At 48.5% G+C, this 26,649-nt stretch overlaps 1 protein-coding gene across 1 annotated transcript in view; it reads left to right on the top strand.

The window, feature by feature from the left end:
- The window catches only part of LOC113900903 (two pore calcium channel protein 2-like), a 55,035-nt gene that overhangs the window by 21,500 nt on the left and 6,886 nt on the right, over window positions 1-26,649 (top strand). The window contains exons 7-16 of the mRNA XM_027554532.1: window positions 2-103; window positions 2,092-2,218; window positions 8,288-8,489; window positions 15,784-15,928; window positions 17,952-18,137; window positions 19,432-19,493; window positions 20,914-21,001; window positions 23,081-23,150; window positions 24,398-24,617; window positions 24,825-24,915. Of these exons, the coding sequence (XP_027410333.1) occupies window positions 2-103; window positions 2,092-2,218; window positions 8,288-8,489; window positions 15,784-15,928; window positions 17,952-18,137; window positions 19,432-19,493; window positions 20,914-21,001; window positions 23,081-23,150; window positions 24,398-24,617; window positions 24,825-24,915 (1,293 nt within the window). The remainder of the gene's footprint in view (window position 1; window positions 104-2,091; window positions 2,219-8,287; window positions 8,490-15,783; window positions 15,929-17,951; window positions 18,138-19,431; window positions 19,494-20,913; window positions 21,002-23,080; window positions 23,151-24,397; window positions 24,618-24,824; window positions 24,916-26,649) is intronic.

Raw genomic sequence — 26,649 nt, 5'->3', positions numbered from 1 at the left:
GGGATCTTAGGACTGTGGAAGGGTCACCGTACTTCACCAACATCCTGGACATAGCGTTTGAGCTCTACGTGCTGGTCACCACTGCAAACAGCCCTGACGTCATGTACGTGAGTCACCAGTTCACATCCACTGACATCTGTTCTATAACAGAATCCACTTTCTTAAAAACAACTGTAAGAGAAAAAAATAGCGATTTTCTGTTTATTCATATTTGTTGTAAAATTTTTGTTGTTGTTGTTGTAAAATTTTTATACAGTTTTTTTTTTTTTTTTTTGCCACACCATGAGGCATGCAGAGTCTTAGTTCTCCCACCAGGGCTCCCTTACTCTCAGGAATAGAAGCTCAAAGTCTTAACCACTGGACTGCCCGGGAAGTCCCTATGTAAACTTAGATTTAAATAGAGAGGGTAGGCTAGTGCCAACACTTTGCACTCTTCAAAAATTTTATGAGGGACTTCCCCGGCAGTCCACTGGTTAAGACTCTGAGCCTCCATTGCAGGAGGCACTGGTTTGATCCCTGGTTGGGGAACTGAGATCCTGCATGCTGAACAACATGGCCAAAAAGAAAAAAAATAGGTTAAATTAAAACTAAATTTAGATGACCTTTTAAAAAAAACCAAAAGCAACAGGAGACATATCTGGAGACATAACTTAGATATTTGAACTCAATTCTGTTCTGGAAGGTTCTTTGAGTCTTGAGTTGAAACACCTAAGCCATTTTTGTAAAGGAAGCACAGCTTTTCTCCTAAGCATTGATGTGGTTTTCTGGCTAAATGAAACAGGAAAGAAATGTAAAGGTTAGGAGTTGTCCCCTCCCCCTGTCCCCCAGTGCCAATTCTCCACACACGTGGACATTATTTAGGAGAAAAACATCAGGCTCTTTTTTCCCCCTAATATCCTGTGTATTATGGATTTGCCTTGTTTGTGGAGGTAAGATTATTCAACAGTGCCCCCTGAACAGATGACTCTTGGGTCCTAGAGTGTGGCTGGAGCTCTAACTGCGAATGTCTGCCCCGTCTCCTCCCATAACTCGCTGTGGGGGAAGGGCGGGCTTCCTGTTGTCCAGTTGTGTGTAGGACCCTCGTGTCAACTTGTCCCGGGTTCCTGCTCGCTCCGAGGCCTGTCTCTAGCAAAAAGTGAGCGAGGGAAGCTCCTGGCCCCCCTGTTTTTTCTTGGCTCTTTCCCTCTGCTGACTCCCTCAGCGTCCCCTGCTGTACAAAACCGTTTCCATGAACGGGGGTATGAGCATGCATCCTGATTGGTGCCTTTTGTCCCGGCACCGTTATTTTTTAACATTATTTTTAATTTGTTTTTGGTTATACTGGGTCTCTGTTGCTGCACTGGGGCTTTCTCTAGTTGTGGCGAGTGGGGTCCGCTCTTCGTTGTGGGACCTGGGCTGCTTCTCATCGTGGTGATTTCTCTTGTTGCGGAGCACTGGCTCTAGGCTCACGGCTTCCATAGTTGCAGGACATGGCCTCAATTATTGTCGTCCACAGGATTAGTTGTTCTGTAGCATATGGAATCTTCCTGGGCCAGGGATCGAACCCATGTCCCCTGCATTGCCAGGCGGATTCCTATCCATTGTACTCCCAGGGAAGGCCCCAGTGCCATTGTTAATGGTACTTCTTTCATTCTCATAGTCCGAATGTGGATACAAAATTATCTGCCTTCCCTGCATCCTGGCAAGGCATTCTGGTGTCCCTGAAAAGCCTTGAGTGTAAACCCAGCTCACAGTTCAGATTCTTCCTGTGATTCTGGGCAAGTGAATCTCCTTTCTGGGCTTTTGATTTTCTCACTGGGAAGGGAGGGAGTGGGATGGGGGCATCTCCCAGATCTTGCCTGCTCTGGAAGTTGGCACCTCTCTAAGGCACGAAGGACTTCAGAAGGCAGGTCTGGAGTGAGCCATTTAGCATGAAGCATGGTGATGGCTTTGAGGCCCCGTCGCACTGTCTGGGGGAGACGTAGACGGAGTAAAGGTTTTCCTTGCCCCACGCACGTGGACTGTCCACGTGGGATGTCCCCTGTGGTCAGCCTTCTATGCACTGTGGACCTAGGGCATGGAAAACCGTGACACGTAGTTATTTCCTTCTAGGATGCCTGCCTACGAGCTCAACTGGTGGTATTCTCTGTACTTTATAACCTACATCATCATCAACACCTACATCTTCATGTCTGTCTTTCTGGCTGTTATCTACAACAACTACAGGAAGCACTTGAAGGTAACACGCCTGAGCGGGGGGCCCAGCGGGGTCTGGCACCCAGCCGGGGTGGGAGCAGGGAGGCCAGGGAGCGCTTGAAGGTAACACGCCTGAGCAGGGGGCCCAGCGGGGTCTGGCACCCGGCCGGGGTGGGAGCAGGGAGGCCAGGGAGCGCTTGAAGGTAACACGCCTGAGCTGGGGCTCCAGCGGGGGTCCGGCACCCGGCCGGGGTGGGAGCAGGGAGGCCAGGGAGCACTTGAAGGTAACACGCCTGAGCGGGGGGCCCAGCGGGGTCTGGCACCCGGCCGGGGTGGGAGCAGGGAGGCCAGGGAGCACTTGAAGGTAACACGCCTGAGCTGGGGGCCCAGCGGGGATCCGGCACCTGACTGGGTGGGAGCAGGGAGGCCAGGGAGCACTTGAAGGTAACACGCCTGAGCGGGGGGCTCCAGCGGGGTCTGGCACCCAGCCGGGGTGGGAGCAGGGAGGCCAGGGAGCACTTGAAGGTAACACGCCTGAGCGGGGGGCCCAGCGGGGTCTGGCACCCGGCTGGGGTGGGAGCAGGGAGGCCAGGGAGCACTTGAAGGTAACACGCCTGAGCTGGGGGCCCAGCGGGGTCTGGCACCCGGCCGGGGTGGGAGCAGGGAGGCCAGGGAGCACTTGAAGGTAACACGCCTGAGCTGGGGGCCCAGCGGGGTCCGGCACCCGGCCGGGGTGGGAGCAGGGAGGCCAGGGAGCACTTGAAGGTAACACGCCTGAGCGGGGGGCCCAGCGGGGTCTGGCACCCGGCCGGGGTGGGAGCAGGGAGGCCAGGGAGCACTTGAAGGTAACACGCCTGAGCTGGGGCTCCAGCGGGGGTCCGGCACCCGGCCGGGGTGGGAGCAGGGAGGCCAGGGAGCACTTGAAGGTAACACGCCTGAGCGGGGGGCCCAGCGGGGTCTGGCACCCGGCCGGGGTGGGAGCAGGGAGGCCAGGGAGCACTTGAAGGTAACACGCCTGAGCTGGGGCTCCAGCGGGGGTCCGGCACCCGGCCGGGGTGGGAGCAGGGAGGCCAGGGAGCACTTGAAGGTAACACGCCTGAGCGGGGGGCCCAGCGGGGTCTGGCACCCGGCCGGGGTGGGAGCAGGGAGGCCAGGGAGCACTTGAAGGTAACACGCCTGAGCTGGGGGCCCAGCGGGGATCCGGCACCTGACTGGGTGGGAGCAGGGAGGCCAGGGAGCACTTGAAGGTAACACGCCTGAGCGGGGGGCTCCAGCGGGGTCTGGCACCCAGCCGGGGTGGGAGCAGGGAGGCCAGGGAGCACTTGAAGGTAACACGCCTGAGCTGGGGCTCCAGCGGGGGGTCCGGCACCTGGCTGGGTGGGAGCAGGGAGGCTTGCCTGTGCACTTGCTAAATGTTTGAACACGCTCATTTTCCTTTCGCTTTGATGAATCTGAAGATTCACTTGCCTTGCTGAATGCTGCTAGGCCAGGTGGCTCTTTGTCAGTCTGGCGTGGGTCTGACAGTGTGTCCCAGCTTCAGGGCAGATCCCGGATTTTCTCCTCAGTCTTTTTCTTTTTTTTTCTCTTTTTGACCGGGCCACTTGGCATGTGAGATCCTGGTTCCCGACCAGGGACTCAACCTATAGTGGAAGTGCAGGGTCTTAACCACCCGACCACCAGGGAGGTCCCTTGTCCCTCACTCTTAATGCATCTGATTGTTCATGGCTCCTTGAAGTCTTTTATTCTTTATTTTAGTGCTTTTATTTACTTATTTTTAAATTTTTATTGAGTATTAAAATAAAGTCTTTATTTTAGTGTTTTATTTTTAAATTTTTAGTTGATTTACAATGTTGTCTTAGTTTCAGGTATACAGCAAAGTGATTGAGTTGTACACATACATATATCCACTCTTTTTACATTCTTTTCCATATAGGCCATTACAGAGTATTGAGTAGAGTTCCCTGTGCTATACCGAAGGCCTATTTCAGTATCTATTTTATATATAGTAGTGGGTATATGTTAATCCCAATCTTCCAATTCATCCCTCCCTGGCATTCCTCCCTGGTAACCATTAGATTGTCTTCTATATCTGTGACTCTATTTCTGTTTTGTAAATACGTTCATTTTTACTATTTTTTTTTTTAGATTCCACATATAAGCAATATCATACGATATTTGTCCTTTTCTGTCTGACTTAGCTTCATACAAAGTATGAAGGAGCCAAAGCTGATGAAGACATAGCTGCACCCATTAAGAATTTAAGGTCTTTAAATAATAAATACTAGAGAGGGTGTGGAGAAAGGGGAGCCCTCCTGCATGCTGATGGGGATGTAAACTGGTGTAGCCACTATGGAAAACAGTGTGGAGGTTCCTTAAAAAACTAAAAATAGAGTTACCTTATGATCCAGCAATCCCCCTCCTGGGTGTATGTTCAGAAAAAACTCTTAATTCAGAGAGATAGCTGGACTCCCATGTGCACTGCAGCAGTATTCACAACAGCCAAGTCATGGGAGCAACCTAATGTCCACCAGTAGATGAGTGAACAAAGCAAAAGCGGTGCATGTCTACAGTGGAGCATACAGAGGAGGAAACATGCCATTCACAGCCACAAAAGAGAGTGAAATAATGCCATTCGCAGCAACACGGATGCAGCTAGAGATGATCACACTAAGTGAAGTAAGCCAGAAAGAGAAAGACAAGCATCATATGATATCACAGATACGTGGAATCTAAGATATTATACCAATTAACTCATTTACAAAAAAGAAATAGACTCAGACATAGAAAACAGACTTGTGATCACTAAAGGGGAAAAGCAGGGAGGGATCTGTTCAGTTCAGTTCAGTTCAGTTGCTCAGTCGTGTCCGACTCTTTGCGACCCCATGGACTGCAGCACGCCAGGCCTCCCTGTCCATCACCAACTCCCAGAGCTTCCTCAAACTCATATCCATCGAGTCGGTGATGCCATCCAGCCATCTCATCCTCTGTCATCCCCTTCTCCTCCTGCCCCCAATCCCTCCCAGCATCAGGGTCTTTTCCAATGAGTCAGCTCTTCACATGAGGTGGCCAAAGTATTGGAGTTTCAGCTTTAGCATCAATCCTTCCAATGAACACCCAGGACTGATCTCTTTTAGGATGGGCTGGTTGGACCTCCTTGGAATCCAAGGGACTCTCAAGAGTCTTTTCCAACACCACAGTTCAAAAGCATCAATTCTTCAGCGCTCAGCTTTCTTTATAGTCCAACTCTCATGTCCATACATGACCACTAGAAAAACCATAGCCTTGACTAAATGGACCTTTGTTGACAAAGTAATGTCTCTGCTTCTGAATATGCTGTCTAGGTTGGTCATAACTTTCCTTCTAAGGAGTAAGCGTCTTTTAATTTCATGGCTGCAGTCACCATCTGCAGTGATTTTGGAGCCCCAAAACTAAAGTCTGTCAGTGTTTCCCTTTTTTCCCCATCTATTTGCCATGAAGTGATGGGACCAGACACCATGATCTTAGTTTTTTGAATGTTGAGCTTTAAGCCAACTTTTTCACTCTTTCTTTCACTTTCATCAAGAGGCTCTTAAGTTCTTCTTTGCTTTCTGCCATAAGGGTGGTGTCATCTGCATATCTGAGGTTATTGATATTTCTCCCTGCAATCTTGATTCCAGCTTGTGCTTCATCCAGCCCAGAGTTTCTCATGATGCACTCTGCATATAAGTTAAATAAGCAGGGTGACAATATATAGCCTTGACATACTCCTTTTCCTACTTGGAACCAGTCTGTTGTTCCATGTCCAGTTCTAACTGTTTCTTCCTGATCTGCATATAGGTTTCTCAGGAGGCAGATCAGGTGGTCTGGTATTACCATCTCTTGAAGAATTTTCCACAGTTTATTGTGATCCACACTGTCAAAGGCTTTGGCATAGTCAATAAAGCAGAAGTAGATGTTTTCCTGGAACTCTCTTGCTTTTTCGATGATCCAGCAGATGTTGGCAATTTGATCTCTGGTTCCTCTGCCTTTTCTAAAACCAGCTTGAACATCTGGAAGTTCACGGTTCACATCCTGTTGAAGCCTGGCTTAGAGAATTTTCAGCATTATTTTGCTAGTGTGTGAGATGAGTGCAATTCTATGAGAGTTCTTTGGCATTGCCTTTCTTTGGATTGGAATGAAAACTGACCTTTTCCAGTCCTGTGGCCACTGCTGAGTTTTCCAAATTTGCTGGCATATTGACTGCAGCACTTTCACAGCATCATCTTTCAGGATTTGAAATAGCTCAACTGGAATTCCATCACCTCCTCCACTAGCTTTGTTCGTAGTGATGCTTCCTAAGGCCCACTTGACTTCACATTCCAAGGTGTCTGGCTCTAGGTGAGTGATCACACCATCATGATTATCTGGGTCATGAAGATCTCTTGTATAGTTCTTCTGTGTATTCTTGCCACCTCTTCTTAATATCTTCTGCTTTTGTTAGGTCCATACCATTTCTGTCCTTTATGAGCCCATCTTTGCTTGAAATGTTCCCTTGGTATCTCTAATTTTCTTGAAGAGGTCTCTAGTCTTTCCCATTCTATTGTTTTCCTTTATTTCTTTGCATTGATCACTGAGGAAGGCTTCTTATCTCCTCTTGCTATTCTTTGGAACTCTGCATTCAGATGTTTATATCTTTTTGTCCTTTGCCTTTTGCTTCTCTTCTTTTCATAGTTGTTTGTAAGGCCTCCTCAGACAACCATTTTGCCTTTTTGCATTTCTTTTTCTTGGGGGTGGTCTTGATCACTGCCTCCTGTACAGTGTCATGAACCTCCATCCATAGTTCTTCATGCACTCTGTCAGTCAGATCTAATCCCTTGAATCTGTCACTTCTACTGTATAGTCATAAGGGATTTGATGTAGGTCATACCTGAATGCTCTAGTGTTTTTCCCTACTTTGTTCAATTTAAGTCTGAATTTTGCAATAAGGAGTTCATGATTTGAGCCATATATATATACATACATATATATATGTATGTGTGTGTGTGTGTATATATATACATATATGCAACTGTGTGTGCTGAGTTGCTTCAGATTAACTCTGTGTGACCCTATGCATTGTAGCCCCCCAGGCTCCTCTGTTCATGGGGATTCTCCAGTCAAGAATACTGGAGTGGCTTCCCATGCCCTCCTTCAGGGGATCTTCCCAACCCAGGGATCAAACCTGCATCTCTTGTCTCCTGTATTAGCAGGCAGATTCTTTACCACTAGCGCCACCGGGGAAGTCTTATCTATCTATCTGCCCTATCTATCTATATATAATTAAATCGCTTTGCCGTATACCTGAAACAAAGACAACATTGTAAATCAACTCTGCTCAATTTGAGAAAGAGAATTTCTGGTCTAACTATGTTATCAGCTTACAGGGAGCAGTCGGGATGGGCATCCACATGGCCCATTATAACATGAAGAGGGGTTCTCCTCTTCTGGAAAATTCTCTGTGCACAGTCAGGCTTCATGGCAGCCCTGGACCCCTTCCTTCCAGGCCACTTCTAGCCTCGTTTCACTCCCCTGCTTTCCCCCCTCTCTTCTCTCTGTCTTCATCGACTTAATGGCAGGTCTGTCTTCTCCCTCCGAGCGGCTCCCTCTGTCTCAGCAGCGCGCCTCATCTCCGTCCTTTCTGGCATCTGCCTGCTCCTGGGCACAGCGGAGTGTGGGCCTGTCTGCTTCCTGCTACTTTGTCTCTCAGCGTTCTGATTATCCTTCCTGGGTTCACTCACTTGCACGCGGTAAGTGGAGTTCTGTTTTCTTCAGACACTACATAGTTAGCCATCTCTGGAGCGGGGGAGGGATTTTGTACCTTGCGAATTAACAGACTTATCAGTGACTTCTCCCTGCGATTCCTCCTGTGGCATGAGTTCCTGAGTTGCTATTTTTGTAAACCCAGGAGCAGGAAGTATTAGGAGTCCTCGTTAGGCATGGAGAGACCTTTACACTCGAGCATCTCCTGCTCATCCAGAAAGGATACACGTGGTCCCCAGGACGCATTCATCTCAACTCTTCCATTACCTTGAAATATTTAAAGCCGAGAAATGAGGCTTCCTTGAATCTTCCTCTTAAAAAAAAATGCACACACTTCTTTTTTTTTTTTTTCAAGAATGAGATTCACACACTGGCATACCTGAAACATCACAAAATGACGGAAGCTTTCAACATCCTGAAAGTCAAGGTGGGCACAGAGTTTGTGGTGAAGGAGGCCCAGTGGAGGCGGCTGGTCAAGGTGGTGGCACCAGACGTCAGCAGTTCCCACCTGGAGCTCCTGTTGAGGATCTCCGACGAGGGACAGAAGGGGCACGTGGGTAAGAAGCCTCAATGGGAAGTGGGGGGATTGGATTTTTTTTCATTTTCTTTTTAAAAAAGCTATGTATGTATTTGACTGAGTCCCATCTTAGTTGGGACACATGGGTTTCTCTCTAGCTGTGGTGTGTGGGCTTAGTCACCTGTGGGATCTTAGTTCCCTGATCGGGGATCAAACCCTCAACCCCTGCAATGGAAGGCAAGCTCCTAACCACTGGGCCACCAGAGAAGTCCCTCACTTTCTCACGTTTGCAAATAGAGATGTGTATTGGCTGGCAGTGTTACAGTGGAATTAGGGTCCTGAGCTGTGACTAAGCGACTTCACTTTCACTTTTCACTTTCCTGTATTGGAGAAGGACATGGCAACCCACTCCAGTGTTCTTGCCTGGAGAGTCCCAGGGACAGGGGAGCCTGGTGGGCTGCCGTCTATGGGGTCGCACAGAGTCGGACACGGCTGCAGTGACCTGGCGGCAGCAGCAGCAGCTGTGTTCTGACTAGGGTGCGTGTTGTCAGCATGTGATGAGCCTTCCAGATGCCCTTTACCTTGTAACACGGTCATTCCCTGTCTGGGATTCTGCTTTAAGGAGCACATCTAAAACATGGAAAATGGCTGTCTGAAGTGCATTTAGCATTTACAAGCGAGAAGTTGAAAGTAACCGATATATTCATGTATACGTGGTTGATGCGATTATCAGTAACGCTTAATACTGGTAGCCTGCTTGCTGTGTGTGCCACTGTTGTGACTGTTGTGTGTGATCTTCCCCAAACTCAGGGGAAGCGGGGTGGGGGTCTTGTTATCCGCTTTTGTCAGTATGGGAACTGAGACTCAGGAAGGTCAAGTCATTTGCCAGGGCCACACAGCTGCAGTATGGTACAGGCTAGACTCCAAGGCCCCTGCCTTTTATCATTATTCTAAACTGCCCCCAATTCTAAGGATCGCTTAACAGGAAATGTTGGTGACATCAAAAATGATCATGAAGGGACTTCCGTGGTGGGCCAGTGGCTATGACTCCACGCTTCCAAGGCAAGGGCCATGGGTTTAATCCCTGGTTGGGGAACTAACATCCCACATGCTGTGCAGTGTGGTCACATAAATAAATACACTTTAAAAGATGCTTTTAAAAATGACCATAAAGATGAGGTAGCAATGGGGAAAGATATACAATGACTGCAATACACCCCGACTTCACTTCACCAGTTCCAAGAAGAGTCTAGAGGGAGACGCATCCAAATGGAGAGGTAAGTCTGAGAGGATGTAAATTCACATGAGACAAGGAGTCTCAAACCAGTCCAGCAGAGCCAGGGCTTTATTAGGACTCATGGCCTGTGTGAGAAGAAGGAAACAGTGACAGTGATCCTCTGGAACTTATGAGAGTGTCCCGGGAAAAGAGGGAACTGTGTGGCAAGACGCTGTTAAACGGGGAGTGCCAGCATCCTCCAGGAGGCAAGGTCAGCAGGGTTTGAAGGCATCTTCGCTGAGCCGTGGGCATGTGCCTTCAGCCACCCAACTCGATGGCTCAGAAGCCAGGCTTCTCAGACCCTGAAGAACCGGCTTTGGCGGCCCTGTTAGGGATTGGCAGTGATACACCGTGGGTCCTCATGCCAGACTTAAGGTTCTGCTAATGATGGGGGGAGAGTGGCTGGGAAGCCCCTGAGCACCAAACTTTTCAAGTTCTTTGGAAAGTGCATGAAGCTTTTAAATTTCTAGCCCTCCGTGGATCTGTATACTTGGGTAAAATACAGCAAAGATGAATGACTAGAAAGGTGGAATTAAAAAAAAAACGTAAAATTCAAGTCCCAATTTTTCATTATTAAATTTTCCTTCCTGGGTGGATATTTTTTTTTTTTAAGTTTTTTTGTCCACACTCTGCTGCATGTGGGATCTTAGTTCCCCGACCTGGGATCGAACCTGCATCTTCTGCATTGCAAGATAGATTCTTAACCACTGGACTGCCAGGGAAGTCCCTCCTCTTCTTATTAAGGGCACCAGTCATATGAGATCAGGGCCCACCCTAATGATCTCCTTTCTGCCTAATTGCCTCGTCAGAGGCTCCATCTCCAAAATACAGGCACACTCGGAGGTGCTGGGAGCTAAGCCTTCAGCATGTTAAATCTCAGGGGACACAGATCAGCCCATAACTCCTGTTTGGCTGGTTCCGGCCTTAGACTGTTGCCTTCTCTAGAACTTTCTTCTGTCTCTGGTTCACCATCTCCCATGCCCTAGCACTGCTAATCTTCGAAAGCTTGTGTCAGATTTATAGCCTTAGGTTATCAAAACCTCAAACTTGAACATTTACTCAAAGCATAGCACCGCTGCGGTTCTGCTTCATCCGCGGCTTTCCCCCTCACATGATGTGAGTCCACCTGGTCTGAGGCTGCAAAGCTGCAGCATGACGACAGCTCCAGACCTCACCCAGGCAGTGCCCTGACTTTCTGATGCCCTGGGGACGTTCAGCAAAGGATATTGCACGGCCTTATGAGCAGGTGAGAGGGGGCAAAGGAGGTCAGCAGATGCCCTTGAGACATACATACCCATGACCTTGGCTGCCATTGGTTGGTTCATGGCTGGAGTCAGCAGGCCTCGGTCCTCAGCTCTGAGCCCTGCTCAATTTTTTGTTTTTAAACTTTTTATTTTGTATTGGGGTATAGCTGATTAACCATGTTGTGACAGTCTCAAGTGGACAGCAAAGGGACTCAGCCATCCATAAACATGTATCCATTCTCCTCCAAACTCCCCTCCCGTCCAGGTTGCCACATAACATCAAGCAGAGTTCCTGTCCTTATTGACTATGCATTTTAATTATAGCAATGTGTACATGTCTATCCCAAACTCCCTAACTATCCCTTCCCACCCATCTTTCCCTGCAGCAACGTTTGTTCCGTAAGTCTGTGAGTCTCTTTCTGTTTTATAAGTTGATTTGTATCATTTCTTTTTAGATTCCCCAGGTAAGGGGTGCCATATAATATTTCTTGCTCTCTGACTTACTTCACTCAGTATGACACTCTCTAGGTCCTCCCATGTTGCTGCAGATAGCATTGTTTCATTCTTCTTAATGGCTAAAGCAATGGCACCCCACTCCAGTACTCTCGCCTGGAAAATCCCATGGACGGAGGAGCCTGGTAGGCTGCAGTCCATGGGGTCGCTAAGAGTAGACACGACTGAGCGACTTCACTTTTACTTTCATGCATCGGAGAAGGAAATGGCAACCCACTCCAGTGTTCTTGCCTGGAGAATCCCAGGGACGGGGGAGCCTGGTGGGCTGCTGTCTGTGGGGTCGCACAGAGTCGGACACGACTGAAGCAACATAGCAGCAGCAGCAGCAGCAGTGGCTAAGTAATATTCCGTTGTATACATGCACCACATCGTCTTTATCCATTCTTCGTCCATGTACATTTAGGTTGCTTCCATGTCTTAGCTGTTGTAAACAATGCTGCAATGAGCACTGGGGTGCAGGTATCCTTTTGGATCACGCCCAGGAAGCCCTGCTCAGTTTTGCCACCTGAGTCATGATCCTGTTTGTAAATTAAATGAGACCAGGACTCATCTAGTTTGAAAAAAGGAGTCCGTCCAAGTCCCAGATTTTATGAGCGCTCCGTGGAAGTGGCAGGAGGGTGCCCATAGACTCACAGCTTAGCAGACTTCCCCGGTATTTTGCCTTTCACAAAACAGGGATGTCAATTTAAATACTGTTACCAGGGCAAACATGTCCTCAAGGAAGACAGCCAATTAGATTTGTTAACTTCTAGGGATCGTAGGTTATCTTTTAAGGGAGATAGTAGTTATATCTGAGGGTGTGCAAAGACTCCTTTCGTTAACCAACGTTTCCTTTTTTTTTAAATTTTTAAAGGTTTTTTTGATGTGGACCCTTTTTCTAAGTCTTCATAGAACTTGTTACAGTATTGCTTCTGTTTGATGTTTGGCCTCAAGGCATGTGGGATCTTAGGCCCCCTCCAGGGATGGAACCCCAACTCCCTGCATTAAAAGGTGAAGTCTTAACCACTGGACCACCAGGGAAGTCCCTAACCAACACTTTCAAAGACAGTTTTAATAACAGAAAGACAAACAGAATTTCGCACGTCACTGTAGTCTCCACTCAGTACGAGCGGGGAGACCACTGGCTCTGTGAGGCATGCTCGCTTTCTCCCTTGATCTATAACTATGGGCTTGTGTGGTTTCCAAGGTTAAAGGCTGGAATTCCGTTAGTGCCAAAAGTGTTAGACTTAAATCTGGTGTTATACTGAGAAAGATGAAACTTACAGACGTGGAAAGAAAAGAGCCGAATAGAATTGTTAACAGAGAGTACAGAGAATAATGTGTCTACAACAAGAGTTGGTAGACTGTGATCCACAGGCTATATATGGTCACTGCCTGTTTTTATAAACACATTTTACTGGAACACAGCCAGGCTCACTCATCTGTGTTTTGTTTATGGCTGCTTTCATGCTAAAGTGGCAGAATTGAAAAGTTGAAACAGGGATCAATTGGTCCACAAAACTTAACGTATTTACTCTTTGCAGAAAAGAATTGCTGACCCCTAATCTCCAACATATAGTACCAGATGGGCACAAATTTCTTGACACAAAATTACCATAATTTGGATTCTCTTTGTCCTTTCTTGTTCTTTTTTTTTTTTTTTAATGTTTATTTATTTGGCTCTGCTGGGTCTGCAGCATGTGGAATCTTTAGTTGCAGCACATGGGATCTAGTTCCCTGACCTGGGATCAAACCCTGGCCCCCTGCATCGGGAGCACGGAGTCTTAGCCAGTGGACCACCAGGGAAGTCCTGTCCTTTCTTGTTCTACAGAATCTTCTGGATGAAAAGATGTGAGCCCAGTGATACTGATAGAGTCCCTGTTGGTTGAGGTTATTTGACGACTGAGGTTTTGGGTGGATTCTGTGTACACACACACAGACACACCCATACATACATACACACACACACACACACACAAAGTTTCATTTATTTATTTGACTTGTCAGGTCTGAGTTGCAGTACATGGAGTCTTTAGTTGTGGCATTTGAACTCTTAGTTGCAGCGTGGGCTCGAGCTCCTTGACCAGAGACTGAACCCCAGGCCCCGGCCCTGGGACCTCAGAGTCTTAGCCACTGAACCACCAGGGAAGTCTCTTGGCTGGATTCTTAACAGTAGGTTCCCCTGAACCCTATTTGTGGCTGTCATGTCAGTGTCTTCCTGCCCTCTGATGGTGGAGTTCACATAGCCCAAGTGTCTGAACTCAAGTTATCACATCATCTAATTTTCCCAGGCTGCCCTTCCCCCTGAGTGGGTACTACATGCTTTGGCTATTAAGACAAATATATGTGTTTTGGTTCTAACTCTAAAGACCCAGAATCGAATCTACGAATAAGATATTCTTAGATATCCTAAGATATCTAAGAATGCTTTCATCCAAGTTGATGTTTTTAGGATCATTGAGTGTGCAGTGTTAATCTCTTAGTCATGTCCTAGTCATGTCCGATTCTTTGCAACCCCATGGACTATGGCCCACCAGGCTCCTCTGTCCATGGGATTCTCCAGGCAAGAACACTGAAATGGGTTGCTATTTCCTTCTCCAGGGGGTCTTCCCAACCCAGGGATCGAACCTGGATCTTCCGCATGCAGGCAGCTTCTTTACTGTGGCACTCCTAGAGAATATAAGCAACATGACTGTTGAATATCACTCAGTGTTTTGTCTAATTCAGGCTCCTCGCTCGGATGAGGCCCCACTTTGAACATGGCTGGGGCTTTCTCTTTGCCTGGGTGTCTGTTGACAGCAGTTCACTGTCATCTTTCTCAAATTAATTATTATGGTGACATCTGTAGAACCATGACTGGTTGTTTACTTCTGAAACCTTGGAGACCTGGCCATCGTCTAGGCCTCTAACTGCGAAGCATTCTAGAATTTAAAAACTCTATCCCGGGACTTCCCTGGTGGTCCAGTGGCTAAGACTGTGTGCTCCCAAGGCTGGGGGCCTGCGTTCTATCCCTGGTCAGGCAACTAGATCCCGTATGTCGCGACTGAGAGCTTGCATGCCACAAGTAAAGGTCCCACATGCCACAACGAAGATAAAAGACCCCGAGGGCCGCAGTTAAGACCCAGCACAGCCAAATAAATAAATATTTTTTAAAATAATTCTTCTAAAAAATTTAAAAAAAAATCCACCCCACTCTTTAACAACTATCTCAGCTATACCTGAATCTGTACCTGCAATTTACAACTTTCTTTAAAGCTTAACAAAGCCTTCAACTTGGTTTTCAAAGAAGCAGCAACACTCTGTGTACAATCTGATTTCATCCATCGATGTGATGTTTCTTGAAGTTGTATGTAACAGGAAGTTCATACATGAACAGTGGACTCTTGGTCAGTACCCCACAAGCCTGGTCGGGGAGAGGTGCATGAGGTGATGTAGAATAGTCTGCTTGCCCTGGGCATTCAGCAGGTCCTGAGTGCATTGGCTCAGCAGCTGGGTGGGTCCAGGCTAGTCAGGAGAGTGATCACTGTGGACTTCCCTGGTGGTCCAGTGGTTAAGAGTCCACCTGACAATGCAGGGGACACAGGTTCTATTCCTGGTCTGGGAAGATTCCAAGACCCATGCCAAGGGATACCTAAGCCCGTGTGCCACAGCTACTGAGCCCGTGCTCTGGAATCCATACTCTGCAACAGGAGAAGCCACTGCAGTGAGAAGCCCGCATACTGCAGCTAGAGAGTGGCCCCTGCTCGGGCAACTAGAGAGAGCCCGCACAGCAGTGAAGGCCCAGCGCAGCCAAGCATTAATTACCTAATTATTTTTAAAAAGAAAGTGATCACCGTACTGTGGCCTGGGATGACGCGCCAGTGTGTTGTGGAGGCTGTGGGTTTGACTGAGTCCCTGAGAAGGGGCAGAGAGGAGGGTGGGCCGAGAAAAGGGTGGAGGTTGAAGGGTAAGGGTTATGCCTACCTTGGAGGTTTTGAGGGGCAGACAGGGACGTGGGATTGAGGCTGGAAACGCAGGTCAGGCAGACGCGGGAGGCAGCGACTGTCCTCACTGAGGAGGAAAGTGAGGTGGGAGGCAGGGAGGGAGGCAGTGGCATCTGTGAACCAGCAAAGTCGCATGCTTGGTTTGGCTGCTTTAGGCTGGCGCAGGGTCTGCGTGAGGACAGGCGGGAGGCGGGGCCACTCGTTGGCCCCTTGGCCTTGGCCTTTGCGGCTTCAGATCTTCATCTGTGAAATGCAGATCCAAGAGCGCGGTCTTGGTGTCACTCTCTGGACCTTAGTGTCACAGTGGCCCCATATTGGGGGGTCGTCTTTTCATTGCAGACAAAGTGAACTTTCTACGCTTGGCTGACCTCCTCAACATCCGGGTAGTCGCCATCAACATCAAGAAACACCCACTGGAAACTTGGATGCCTCGGGTATACCAGTCATCCGCAAGCCTCTTGGTCCAGAAGATGGTTCAACATAGGCAAGTGACATGGAGTCGGTTTTCTCTCAAGTTGCTTTCAAAGTTGTGCAATCAGTTAGTGCTGTCTGGACTGAATACATTTCACCATTGAAGCTATAAGTCACTCCCTGTTCTGTGCGTTTTTGTTTTTTCAGGGAGGCATGGAAAGGGTTTTGGACAAGCTGTGTTTAACCTTAGCCAGAGGCCAGGCTTTTAGATGACGCTTCCTTCTTTGATTTTTTTTTTTTTTAATGCTCAAGAGCCACAGACTGGCTGTGCTTTCTGAGTCAGGGAAGCGAATCACTCTCTGATTTCAGAAAGTTCCAGTCCTGTCAGAGTTATTAGGAAGTTGATGGCAAGTGTGGTATTTTGACTCTGTAAAATGTGGTAGGAAGATGTGAGTTAGCATCACGGGAATGACTGTTAAGAATGTCAATTGAATCTTTTATTCTCAAGTAGATGGACTTGGTGAAAAGTGACTGATTGGAAAAGACCCTGATGCTGGGAAAGACTGAGGGCAGGAGGAGAATGGGGGGCAGACCAATGGTTGGATAGTGTCATCAATACAGTGGACGTGAGTTGAGTAAACTCTGGGACATGGTGAAGCACAGGGAAGCCTGGAGTGTTGCAGTTCATGGGGTCGCAAAGAGTCAGACGTGATGAACAACACGATGGACTCCAGCAAGAGCCCTTTATCCTGGTTGGAGACCTTATTTTTGCTACACATTGCCTGGAATACTCCTATCAGCAGAGATTTCCCCTCTTGCTGTCTTTGAATTTATTGTCTCATAAAAGTGAATGATGGGACGTCTCTGAGGGTCCAGTGGTTAAGACTCCACACTCACAGTGCAAGGGACCCAAGTTCTGCCCCTGGTGGGAACTAGATCCCACATGCCATGACTAAAGATCCCGAATGCCGCAACAAAGATCTGAGATCCCACGTGCCACAGCTAAGACCTGTTGCAAATAAATAGTTTTTTAAAAAGTAAATGGTTCAGAAGTCCTTGAAAGTAGCCCAGCCTATGATGTTGATAAATATCCCTTTCAGTGCCCATATTTTATATTAACCAAAACCGTTTATGTAAAAGGTCCTTTCCATTCATCTCAACATTGAGCTACAGATGTGTTTCACTTGGTGGATGTTTGTGTGTCCACATGTGGCCTCCAGGGCTGGCCCCTGCAGTCTGAAGCTTCCCCAGAACAGTGGGCTAGGACTCTGTCTTCCTGCGGCCACGTCCAGGATTCGCCCAGGAGCACAGCACGCAGATGCCTGCTTGGGGCAACCCGCTCTGTCATTGAAAAGTTGATCCTGAGCCCAAATATCACGTTTTTTTCATCCCTTTTCACCCCTGACTTGGTGAGAAAATAGGACATGTTGACTCCCTGGAAGTCTCGTGTGTGTGTAAAGCGACTATATTCCAATTTAAAAAAAAGACACACACACACACACGCCGGATTTCAAAGACTTCATACCAAAAAAGGATGCCAAATATCTCATTTATAATTTTTATGATTATTATGTGTTAGGCAGATAGTAGTTTGGATGTGCTGTGTTAAATAGAAAATATTGGTAAAATAATCTTAACCTGTTTAGAAAAGTAAAAGAGAATTTGGTTTTTTTTTTTAAAAAGAAGTTTTCAGGAGCTTTCTTAGCAAAGGATTCCAGTTTTCCAGGGACAAGCAGTGGAGATACAGTGGTCCCTTCTCCTTGCCCCCGATTCTACTGAACCTTTCCTCTGACCCAGCCGCTGTGCCGGAAAGGTGAACTTGGTAACACTGGGCCTTCTCCCTCATGCTGTCTTCATTTTCTTCTGGTAGGAAAGCCTGGGAGGCAGGTGAATTTCAGGGCCCTGACCATGGTGGAACCTTTCTTTCCATGAGGGGTGAATGTGTGTTTGTGTGTGTTGGTGGAGTGGGAGGTGGTGAGTATATCACATTCATCCCATTGACAGGAAACACATCTGTCCCTGTAGGGCTCTAAACCTGCTTTTTTCTCTTTTAACTGCAATATATGACAGAATCTCTTCTTTTTCTCTCCTGCCAGGATTTTTGTCTGGGTTTACGATGTCATCATTCTAATAAATGCCATATTCATTGCTTTGGATGAGAAGGACTCCTTAATTTCCTACGCAGAATGGCTTTTCCTTTCTCTGTATATCATTGAGATTCTCCTGAAATTGTACACGTATGAACCCAGCGCTTATTTTGGAAGGAAGCAGTTCTGGAACTGGTGAGTCTGTGTGTTTTTTTGTGGGTAGTGGGGGAACTGTGGGTGAAGACAGGGCTTCCTGTCACACTGTGGGAACACAGCTCCGTCTGCCTAGTTTTGAGGTTTCTTTTTTGTTGCTCTTTGCTCATTAGTCTTGTTTTGTTTTTTTGACCATGCTGCAGAGCATGAGGGATCTTGGTTCTTGGTCCTCCCAGGAGTCGAACCTGCGCCCCCTGCAGTGAAAGTGTGGCATCTTGACCACTGGACTTCAGGGAAGTCCCCAGGCTTCTTAGAATGAAGTCTTGAGGACATGGGAACATCTGGTTGTCAGAGCTGTGATTTATGATGTCAGTTCGAATGACTGGCTAAAATTAGAATCACATCTTGAATTTGAAAAGGAATCTTAGGACACAGGCCCAGTGAGACAGTTCCCTCCAGAACTGCTGGGCCCCACACTCATCTAGTCTTATTATCAGAAAACATGGCCTGCATGGCTGGATGATGAGGACCTTAGTGAGCTCTTTCCTGGGCTGGATGTGTCTCTGTGACCTTCTCTTCTCCAGGCTGTGTACCTCCTGGCCTCAAACCATCGCCTGCATGCTGCACACCATCTCGGGTGCCACTGAGTGTCAGGCATCATGGAACACAAACTTTAGGAGGACACAGTTTGGAAAGTTGGATCTCTGTGGTCACTGCTTTCAGTGCCAAGAAACTCACTAGAGTTCTTGTGTGGCCCAACAGGAGGGACCTGACCAGTGTTGTCCAGGACCATGGCACCTTTGTCAGAAAGAAAAGTAATGGCATGATGAAGTTCATCTTTAATTAGAAAGTTGCAGAACCTCCCTGGTGGTCCAGTGGTTAAGACTCCATGCTTCCAATGCAGGGGATGTGGGTTTGATCCCTGGTCAGGGAACTAAGATCCCACACGTTGCTCAGTGTGGCCAAAACACAAAAAGAAAAAAAAAATTTAAGTTGCAATGCATTTAGTAAAATTAATGCCAAAAAAAATTATACTGTGTATTCTGAAAATGTGTCAAAGTGTTCTTGCAAGTATGTAGCTATGTTGGAAGGCAGAGTGATATGAATTAGTTGATTTCTACAGATTTCCCAGAATGGTTAATTGGAGCAGCCAGTCAGTGATTAAACACAGTGTTTCTTTTTGTATCTGCTATCCTAAAAATCATGGAAATGAGTCTGATGGCTGGATCTTGGCTTTCCCTAGGAGATGGGATTCCGCATTTTCTTAGGATTCACTGTCCTGAGCTTGACAGACCTTTCTCTTGATTCCTTACTGATGCTGCTTCTTCACTGTTAGGTTCGACACGCTGATCATCATCGCAGCCCTGCTGGCCACTGTGGCCAACACCACCATTCAAGGTCAGTGTCATCACCCACTCCCAGCTTCTCTGCTTCCTGGATCATGTGTTCAATCAGTGATCTTTGTAGAACATCTACGGTGCACTCTTAGGGTGTTTGGAGCAACGCAGAGGGGATGAAAGAGAATCGGTAACAGTGTTCCGTGTTCTGGAGAGGGATGCTAGCTTTGTCTGTGTTTAGCTCTGTGGTTGTTGTTCAGTCGCTCATTCGTGTCCAGCTCTTTGCGACCCTATGGACCACAGCATGCCAGGCTTCCCTGTCCTTCACCATCTCCCAGAATTTGCTCAAACTCATGTCCATCCAGTCGGTGATGCCATCCAACCATCTCATCCTCTGCATCAGGGTCTTTTCTAGTGAGTCAGTTCTTCACATCAGGTGGCCAAAGTATTGGAGCTTCAGCTTCAGCATCAGTCCTTCTAATGAATATTCAGGGTTGATTTCCTTTAGGATTGACTGCTTTGATCTCCTTGCAGTCCAAGGGACTCTCAAGAGTCTTCTCCAGCACTACAGTTCAAAAGCATCAAGTCTTCGGTGCTCAGCTTCTTTATGTAGAGATTCATGTATAGGCATCATCATACCAACCACTCACCTGGTTATTTCTCCAAAACTGCCCTTGGTCTCAGGGCTCATCCTTGACCTTCTGCCCATGCTGACCCCTGACCCCGGATCCAGCTGTAGCATCAGCCTCTGCCCACCATCCTCCCACCCTCTTCCTTCTACCCTCTTCTGGCTTCCCCACTTGTGCCCTCACCACCTTGCACACTCCTTCCTGTAGAAGGCAGAGAAGATTATTTACAGATAAAGCAGGTTCTCTCTCTCTTTTTTTTTTCCAAATGTTTATTTCTTTATATTTTTGGCTGTGCTGGGTCTTCATTGCTGCGCGTGGCTTTTCTCTAGTTGCAGTGCACAGGCTCATGGGTTCTCATTGCACCGGCTTTTCTTGTTTCAGAGCACGGGCTCTGGAGCACAGACTCAGTAGTTGTGGCATGGGCTTAGTCACCCTGAGGCACGTGGGATCTTCCCAGACCAGGGATTGAACCCATGTCCCCTGCATTGGTAGTTGGATTCTTAACCACTGGATCACCAGGGAATTCCAGACAGAGTAGCTTCTTAACCTGAATGCTGGGGGAGAAGGGCTTGCTGAAATGTGTTCCATAGAACGGGACTCACAGTCCCTTCTTGATGATGGTCTGAAGTCTGGTCCTGCACTTATGAGTCTTTGCTCTAGGGCTGGCAGGGCTGCTCAGCTCAGCTCTGATCAGCTTGCAGAACCCTCCCTTCCTTATTGCATGGAGCCATCACCCTGTTCTTGAAGTGCGTATTTCCCCAGGACCCACAGAGTCTCAGGCGTTGTTGAATTATGGGACAAGCTGGAGGTGCTCAGAAAGAACAATGAGAGTTGACTGTGCTCTTTTTCCAGCGAGAAAATACAACAGTCAGCAGGTACTGGATATTGTCTTGATTTTGAGAATACTCCGGCTCCTTCGGGTCATCGTCAGCATCCAGAGGTAAGGATGAAACCATGGGGAACCGTTGCACCTGGGTGGTTTCCCCTCTCTGGGGCTCGACAGAGACCATCCTGCCTGGGAGCTAGAAACACGCCCAACTGTGTCCCCAGGGTGGAACTTGTATAGAGGACCTGGGTTCTCTGGGGGCAGTGGGCGGGGGCAGTGGGCAGCGGCAGGGACCCTGTGAAGATGGTGAAGGGGACCCGTGGCAGCTCCCTGAGGGCAGGAAATCAGTCCATCACTTTCATCCCTGTGACCTGGTCCCTCAACTGTGCTTGCGAGTCTTGACGGCAGCTAATGCTGGCCCTGGTGGCTCAGACGGTAAAGCGTCTGCGTACAATGCGGGAGACCCAGGTTCGATCCCTGGGTCAGGAAGATCCCCTGGAGAAGGAAATGGCAACCTACTCCAGTACTCTTGCCTGGAAAATCCCATGGACTGAGGAGCCTGGTAGGCTACAGTCCGTGGGGTTGCAAAGAGTCAGACACAACTGAGCGACTTCACTTCGCTTCACTTAACTTCAATGCTAACAGTGTGATAACCATCGTCTTATTGTTGTTCAGCCCCTGAGTCGGGTCTGGCTCTTTGTGACCCTCTAGGCTCCCCTGTCCTTCATTGTCATGTCCATTGAGTTGATGCCATCCAGCCATCTCATCCTCTGTCACCCCTTCTCCCCCTGCCCTCAATCTTTCCTAGAATCAGGGTCTTTCCCAGTGAGCCAGCTCTTTGCATCAGGTGGCCAAAGTATTCAGTTCAGTTCAGTTCAGTCGCTCAGTCGTGTCCGACTCTTTGCGACCCCATGAATCGCAGCACGCCAGGCCTCCCTGTCCATCACCAACTCCCAGAGTTCACTCAAAATCATGTCCATCGAGTCAGTGATGCCATCCAGCCATCTCATCCTCTGCTGTCCCCTTCTCCTCCTGCCCCAATCCCTCCCAGCATCAGAGTCTTTTCCAATGAGTCAACTCTTCGCATCAGGTGGCCAAAGTACTGGAGTTTCAGCTTTAGCATCATTCCTTCCAAAGAAATCCCAGGGCTTATCTCCTTTAGGACGGACTGGTTGGATCTCCTTGCAGTCCAAGGAGATCTTCTCCAACACCACAGTTCAAAAGCATCAATTCTTCGGCGCTCAGCTTTCTTCACAGTCCAAGTCTCACATCCATACATGACCACAGGAAAAACCATAGCCTTGACTAGACGGACCTTTGCTTGTTAAGTCCTTCCAACAACACTTGATGTAGAGGCTTTAATGATCCTGAGTTCATGGGTCATGACACTGAAGCTCAGCGAGAGCGAGAGGTTTCCCCTGATGCACAGCGAGAAAGAGACAGACGTAGGGCACAACCCGGGAGTCTGATCCCCAAACCTGGAAAAGCCCACTCTGCTTGGGATAGGCTAGGTTCCTTTCCAGGAGCATAGCGGGATGCCTCCATTCGAGGACTGGCCTGCTACCCCACAGGGTACTCACTCTTTCAACCTAAGTCTCCAAGGAAGCTTTAATACAGACTGGATTTTTGATGAAGAAAAAAGTGGAGGAAAAAATCCGATGAGACTGTATCGTTTTTCTTTTTTTACAAGTTTTTTGTTGTTCTTGTGGACCATCTTTAAAGTCTTTATTGAATTTATTACAGTATTATTTCTGTTTTATGTTTTGTTTTTTTGGCCGCAAGGCACGTGGGATCTTAGCTTCCCAATCAGGGATCGAACCCTCACCCACCTGCATTGAAGGGTAACGTTTTAACCGCTGGTCCACCAGGGAAGTCCCAGGCTGGATGGGTTTTCAGCCTCAATACCCACCTTTGTCTTACTGGTGAAACTGATGACCTTTCTTTCTCTCTCTCTTTTTTTTTTAACTGCCTTGCTTTGCTGTAGGGGAAATACAGGTTAACCACCTGCTGCCCCTCCCACCCAGTTCAGTAGATGGACTGACACCGACAAAATTGTAAAGGCAGATTCCCAGAGGCATTTAGAGGACAGATCCAGGGCAGGAGGGAGAGGCATTAGACCCAAGGTGCTAGGATGGTGTCAGTTTTATTCTTACCTGCCCTTTTCCTTGTGTCAGAAACTTCATTTTATCCCAGGTTTCGGGTGATCGTGACCACCTTAATTAACATTGGCCCCACAATGCTGACATTCGGCGGCCTGGTCTTGGTGAGTGTTTTCTTTCTGATCCACGTGAAGCAAGTGGTAAAATGTTCATTTTTTAAAAATTACTTACTCATTTCTGGCTGCACTGGGTCTTCGTTGCTTTGCATGGGCTTTCTCTAGTTATGCCAAGCAGCGGCTGCTGTCCGTTGCAGTGGGTGGGCTCTTCACAGTGGAGCTTCTCTTGTTGCAGAGCGCAGATTCTAGGGCTTTAGTGGTTGCAGCACCTGGGCTCATTGGTTGTGGCACATGGGCTTTAGTTGCCCAAGGCATATGGAATCTTCCCGGACCAGGGATCAAACTGTGTCCTCTGCTTTGACAGGCAGATTCTTAGCCACCGTACCACCAGGGAAGTCTTAAGAAATTCATTCTTAGCAGCTCTCTCTGAGCCTTATTTTAAGTGAGGGAAAGAAAGAGATGTGAAATCAATGAGTTCAGTGGTTTCTAGGAGTCATTTTTAGAAATATCAAATGTGTATAAACATCAGGCATTTATACCTGCAAACAGTTCAGGTACACTGGCTGCTGTAATGAACACCCCAGCCTCAGCGGGTTAATCGCGTTACAGTTTTTCTCACCCGCAGTCCAGGGGGTATTCCTAGCCCTAACCACCAGGTGGTTCTCAGGGATTTAAGCTCTTCCAGTGCATGGCTCTTGTATCTGGGTTGTTTTTTAAACTCTACTGGGAAATCGCTATACGATATGACAAATATGCACAATATGACCAATATTCGAAATCTAATGATTTCTAACTTTCCTGGTGGCTCAGCAATAAAGAATCCACCTGCCAATTTAGGAGATGTGGGTTAGATCCCTGGGTCAGAAAAACCCTCTGGAGAAGGAAATGGCAACCCACTCCAGTATGCTTGCCTGGACAATCCCATGGACAGAGGAGCCAGGTGGGCTGCATTCCATGGGGTCACAAAGAGTCAGACAGGAGTGAACAACAGTAGTGAATTTAACCCCCTGACTTGTTAGCAGCATCACTTTGACTTTGTAAATGGAGACTCTGGGAGAGGGCAAGGTGTGGTCCAGCTGGGGTGTCTCCTATCCCTGAACAACCCAGTGTTCGGTGGGCAAAGCCCAGCCACGCTTTTTCCTGATGTTGCTGGAACTCATGGCTGGGGGCAGCCATTCCTGGAATGAGGGTAGCAGCCTTCCCTGCTGGCTGTTGTCACCTGGCCCGCCTGTGTCCATGTCCTCCTGCCTCCCCTCACCCCGCGTGCCACCCCGTGACCCTGCCGCCCACCCTAGGTGGTCTACTACGCATTTGCCATCATTGGGATGGAAGTGTTCCACGGCAAAATCCACTTCCTGGACCCCGGTTCTGGCAGTCCTGATGCCCTGGTGTGTGGGAACCCAGCCTTAAAAGACTCAGCATTTGCCCAAGGCAGGTACTGCAAGAACAACTTCAACGACCTGGCATCCTCACTCATCCTGCTGACGGAGCTCACCGTGGTTAACCAGTGGCACAATATCCTTTCTGAGGAGGCGGCGTGGTGGGGGATGCTCAGAGCAGCTCCTGGGAGGAGGAGGAAATGGGAACCCGCTCCAGTATTCTTGCCTGGGAAGTCCCGTGGACAGAGGAGCCTGGCGGGCTATAGTCCAGGGGTCGAAAAGAGTGGGACACGACTGAGCGACTAAACAACGACCTGGCAGGTTTGGTGCCTTAGCTTCGCACTCCTCGCGGACGGCTTTGCCCTCGTGACACACCAGGCAGCAAAGCTGTATTTCATCGGCTTCCACGTGGTGGTCGTCATTCTCATTGTGAAGTGAGTTTGCTCCTGCCAGTGGGCCTTTCCAGACCTGCCCCCCCCCACCACCCTCAGACCTACAGCCGCTTGCACCTCCCTCCTCCCTGGCTCCACCCTGGACTTCCCTGTGGATGGGTCCCATCTCCCTTGCTAGATGCCCAGGACACCGGAAGGGAGGCGTCTAACTTCTGTTCACACTCGTGTTCTTCAGTGTCAGCCAGCCGTGCATGTCAGTATGTCATATAAATATCATAGCCTCACAAGTTGTTTGGGTCAGAAGGGCTCTGGGGTCCTGGTGGGTCTCCCTACCCTTCCCCACTGGGATGAACATCCTTGTGAATTGCATCCACCCTCTGCTGAAATCTGCCCAGCTCCTGGGATTCCTTAGAACCTAAATGAGTTAGTTTCCTTGTTGGCCAGCTCTGGTCCTCCCCTGTCCTTGCACAGGGAGAATGGAAAGGTGCCACTGGTTACTTCTCTGCATTGGTTCCAGTTCTGTCCTGATCCGTCTTCCGGGGGTGGGGGAACTCAGCCACTTTTTGAGAGCAGTTATGACATCTCAGTGCTTCAGAGGGCTTTCCTCCCAGCTTGCCGATCTCTGATTCTAGTCCCATTGTTCCTTGTGGGAATCTGAGTTCCCTTGATCACAGGTTTTCGTTTCTTTAATAATTTTGGTTATTTATTTATGCATTGGCTGTGCTGGGTCTTCCTTGCTGCTCAGGCTTTTCTCTAGTTGCAGCAAGTGGGCACTACTCTCATGGTGTGTGGGCTTCTCCTCATTGCAGTGGCTTCTCTTTTTGCAGTGTGCAGGCTCTAGGGTGCCTGGACTTCAGTACTCATGGCCCATGGGCTCTAGAGCACAGGCTCAGTAGTTGCTCTGCAGCATGTAGGATCTTCCCAGATCAGGGATCAAACCTGTGTTCCCTGCATTGGCAAATGGATTCTGTACCACTGAGCCACCATGGAAGCCCTTGATCGCTGAGTTTTTTTCCCAGAGATGTTTTCTGGCTGTTGTACCCTTCTCAGTGCCCAGGGCACGCAGCTCTTGGCGTGGCAGCCCAGCCCCGGGCCTTGTTACCTCAAGGTTGCTTTGGCCACCAACCTGCTGGTTTTGGCTGAAGAACGTCCCAGTAGAGGGAGGGGAAGGGAAGAACCGCTCAGCGCTGCTGGTCCTGCACAGTCTGGACAGAACATGCAACAGGAACAAGAGAAGAACGCCTCCAAGTGGCTCTAAGAGCGATTTTTAGAATGCTGGGGTGGGCTGGGGGATCGTGAAAAGCTGTAGGGGCTCCTCCCCAAGGTTCGTGGAGGCGGTGACAGCGGGGCTCCAACAGCACTGAGTGAAGGCAAGGTGGTGAGGGGCTGGGACTCCCTACTCTCTAGTCGACGGGTCACTGTGCATGCGCGTCACGTGTATGTAATGACAGAGCGAGACACCGAGGGTCCAAGACAGAGCTTACGGAAGCTGCAGCCAGAGCAATACTTGGGTCTGCTCCCTGAGCCCTAATCCCCACTAAGCAGCGAGATGAGGGCCAGCTGGATGGGCTAGATTGTAGAACCAGAAATTCAAACTGAGGAAACTCTAATCTGTGTATCTGGGAAGACCTGCTTATCCTCCCCTCTGGAGAGAGAGAGAGAAAGAGAAATACCTTATTTTAAAATCTTTTTTCCTTGTATTGGCGTATAGCCAGTTAACAGTGTGATAGTTAAGTAAACAGGGGAGGGACTCAGCCGTACATATGCACGTGTCCA

Source organism: Bos indicus x Bos taurus, chromosome 11 (assembly GCF_003369695.1).
Source record: "Bos indicus x Bos taurus breed Angus x Brahman F1 hybrid chromosome 11, Bos_hybrid_MaternalHap_v2.0, whole genome shotgun sequence".
Taxonomy (NCBI): Eukaryota; Metazoa; Chordata; class Mammalia; order Artiodactyla; family Bovidae; genus Bos; species Bos indicus x Bos taurus.
Note: the sequence above shows the minus strand (reverse complement) of the source record. Positions and strands in the feature narration are given on the sequence as shown.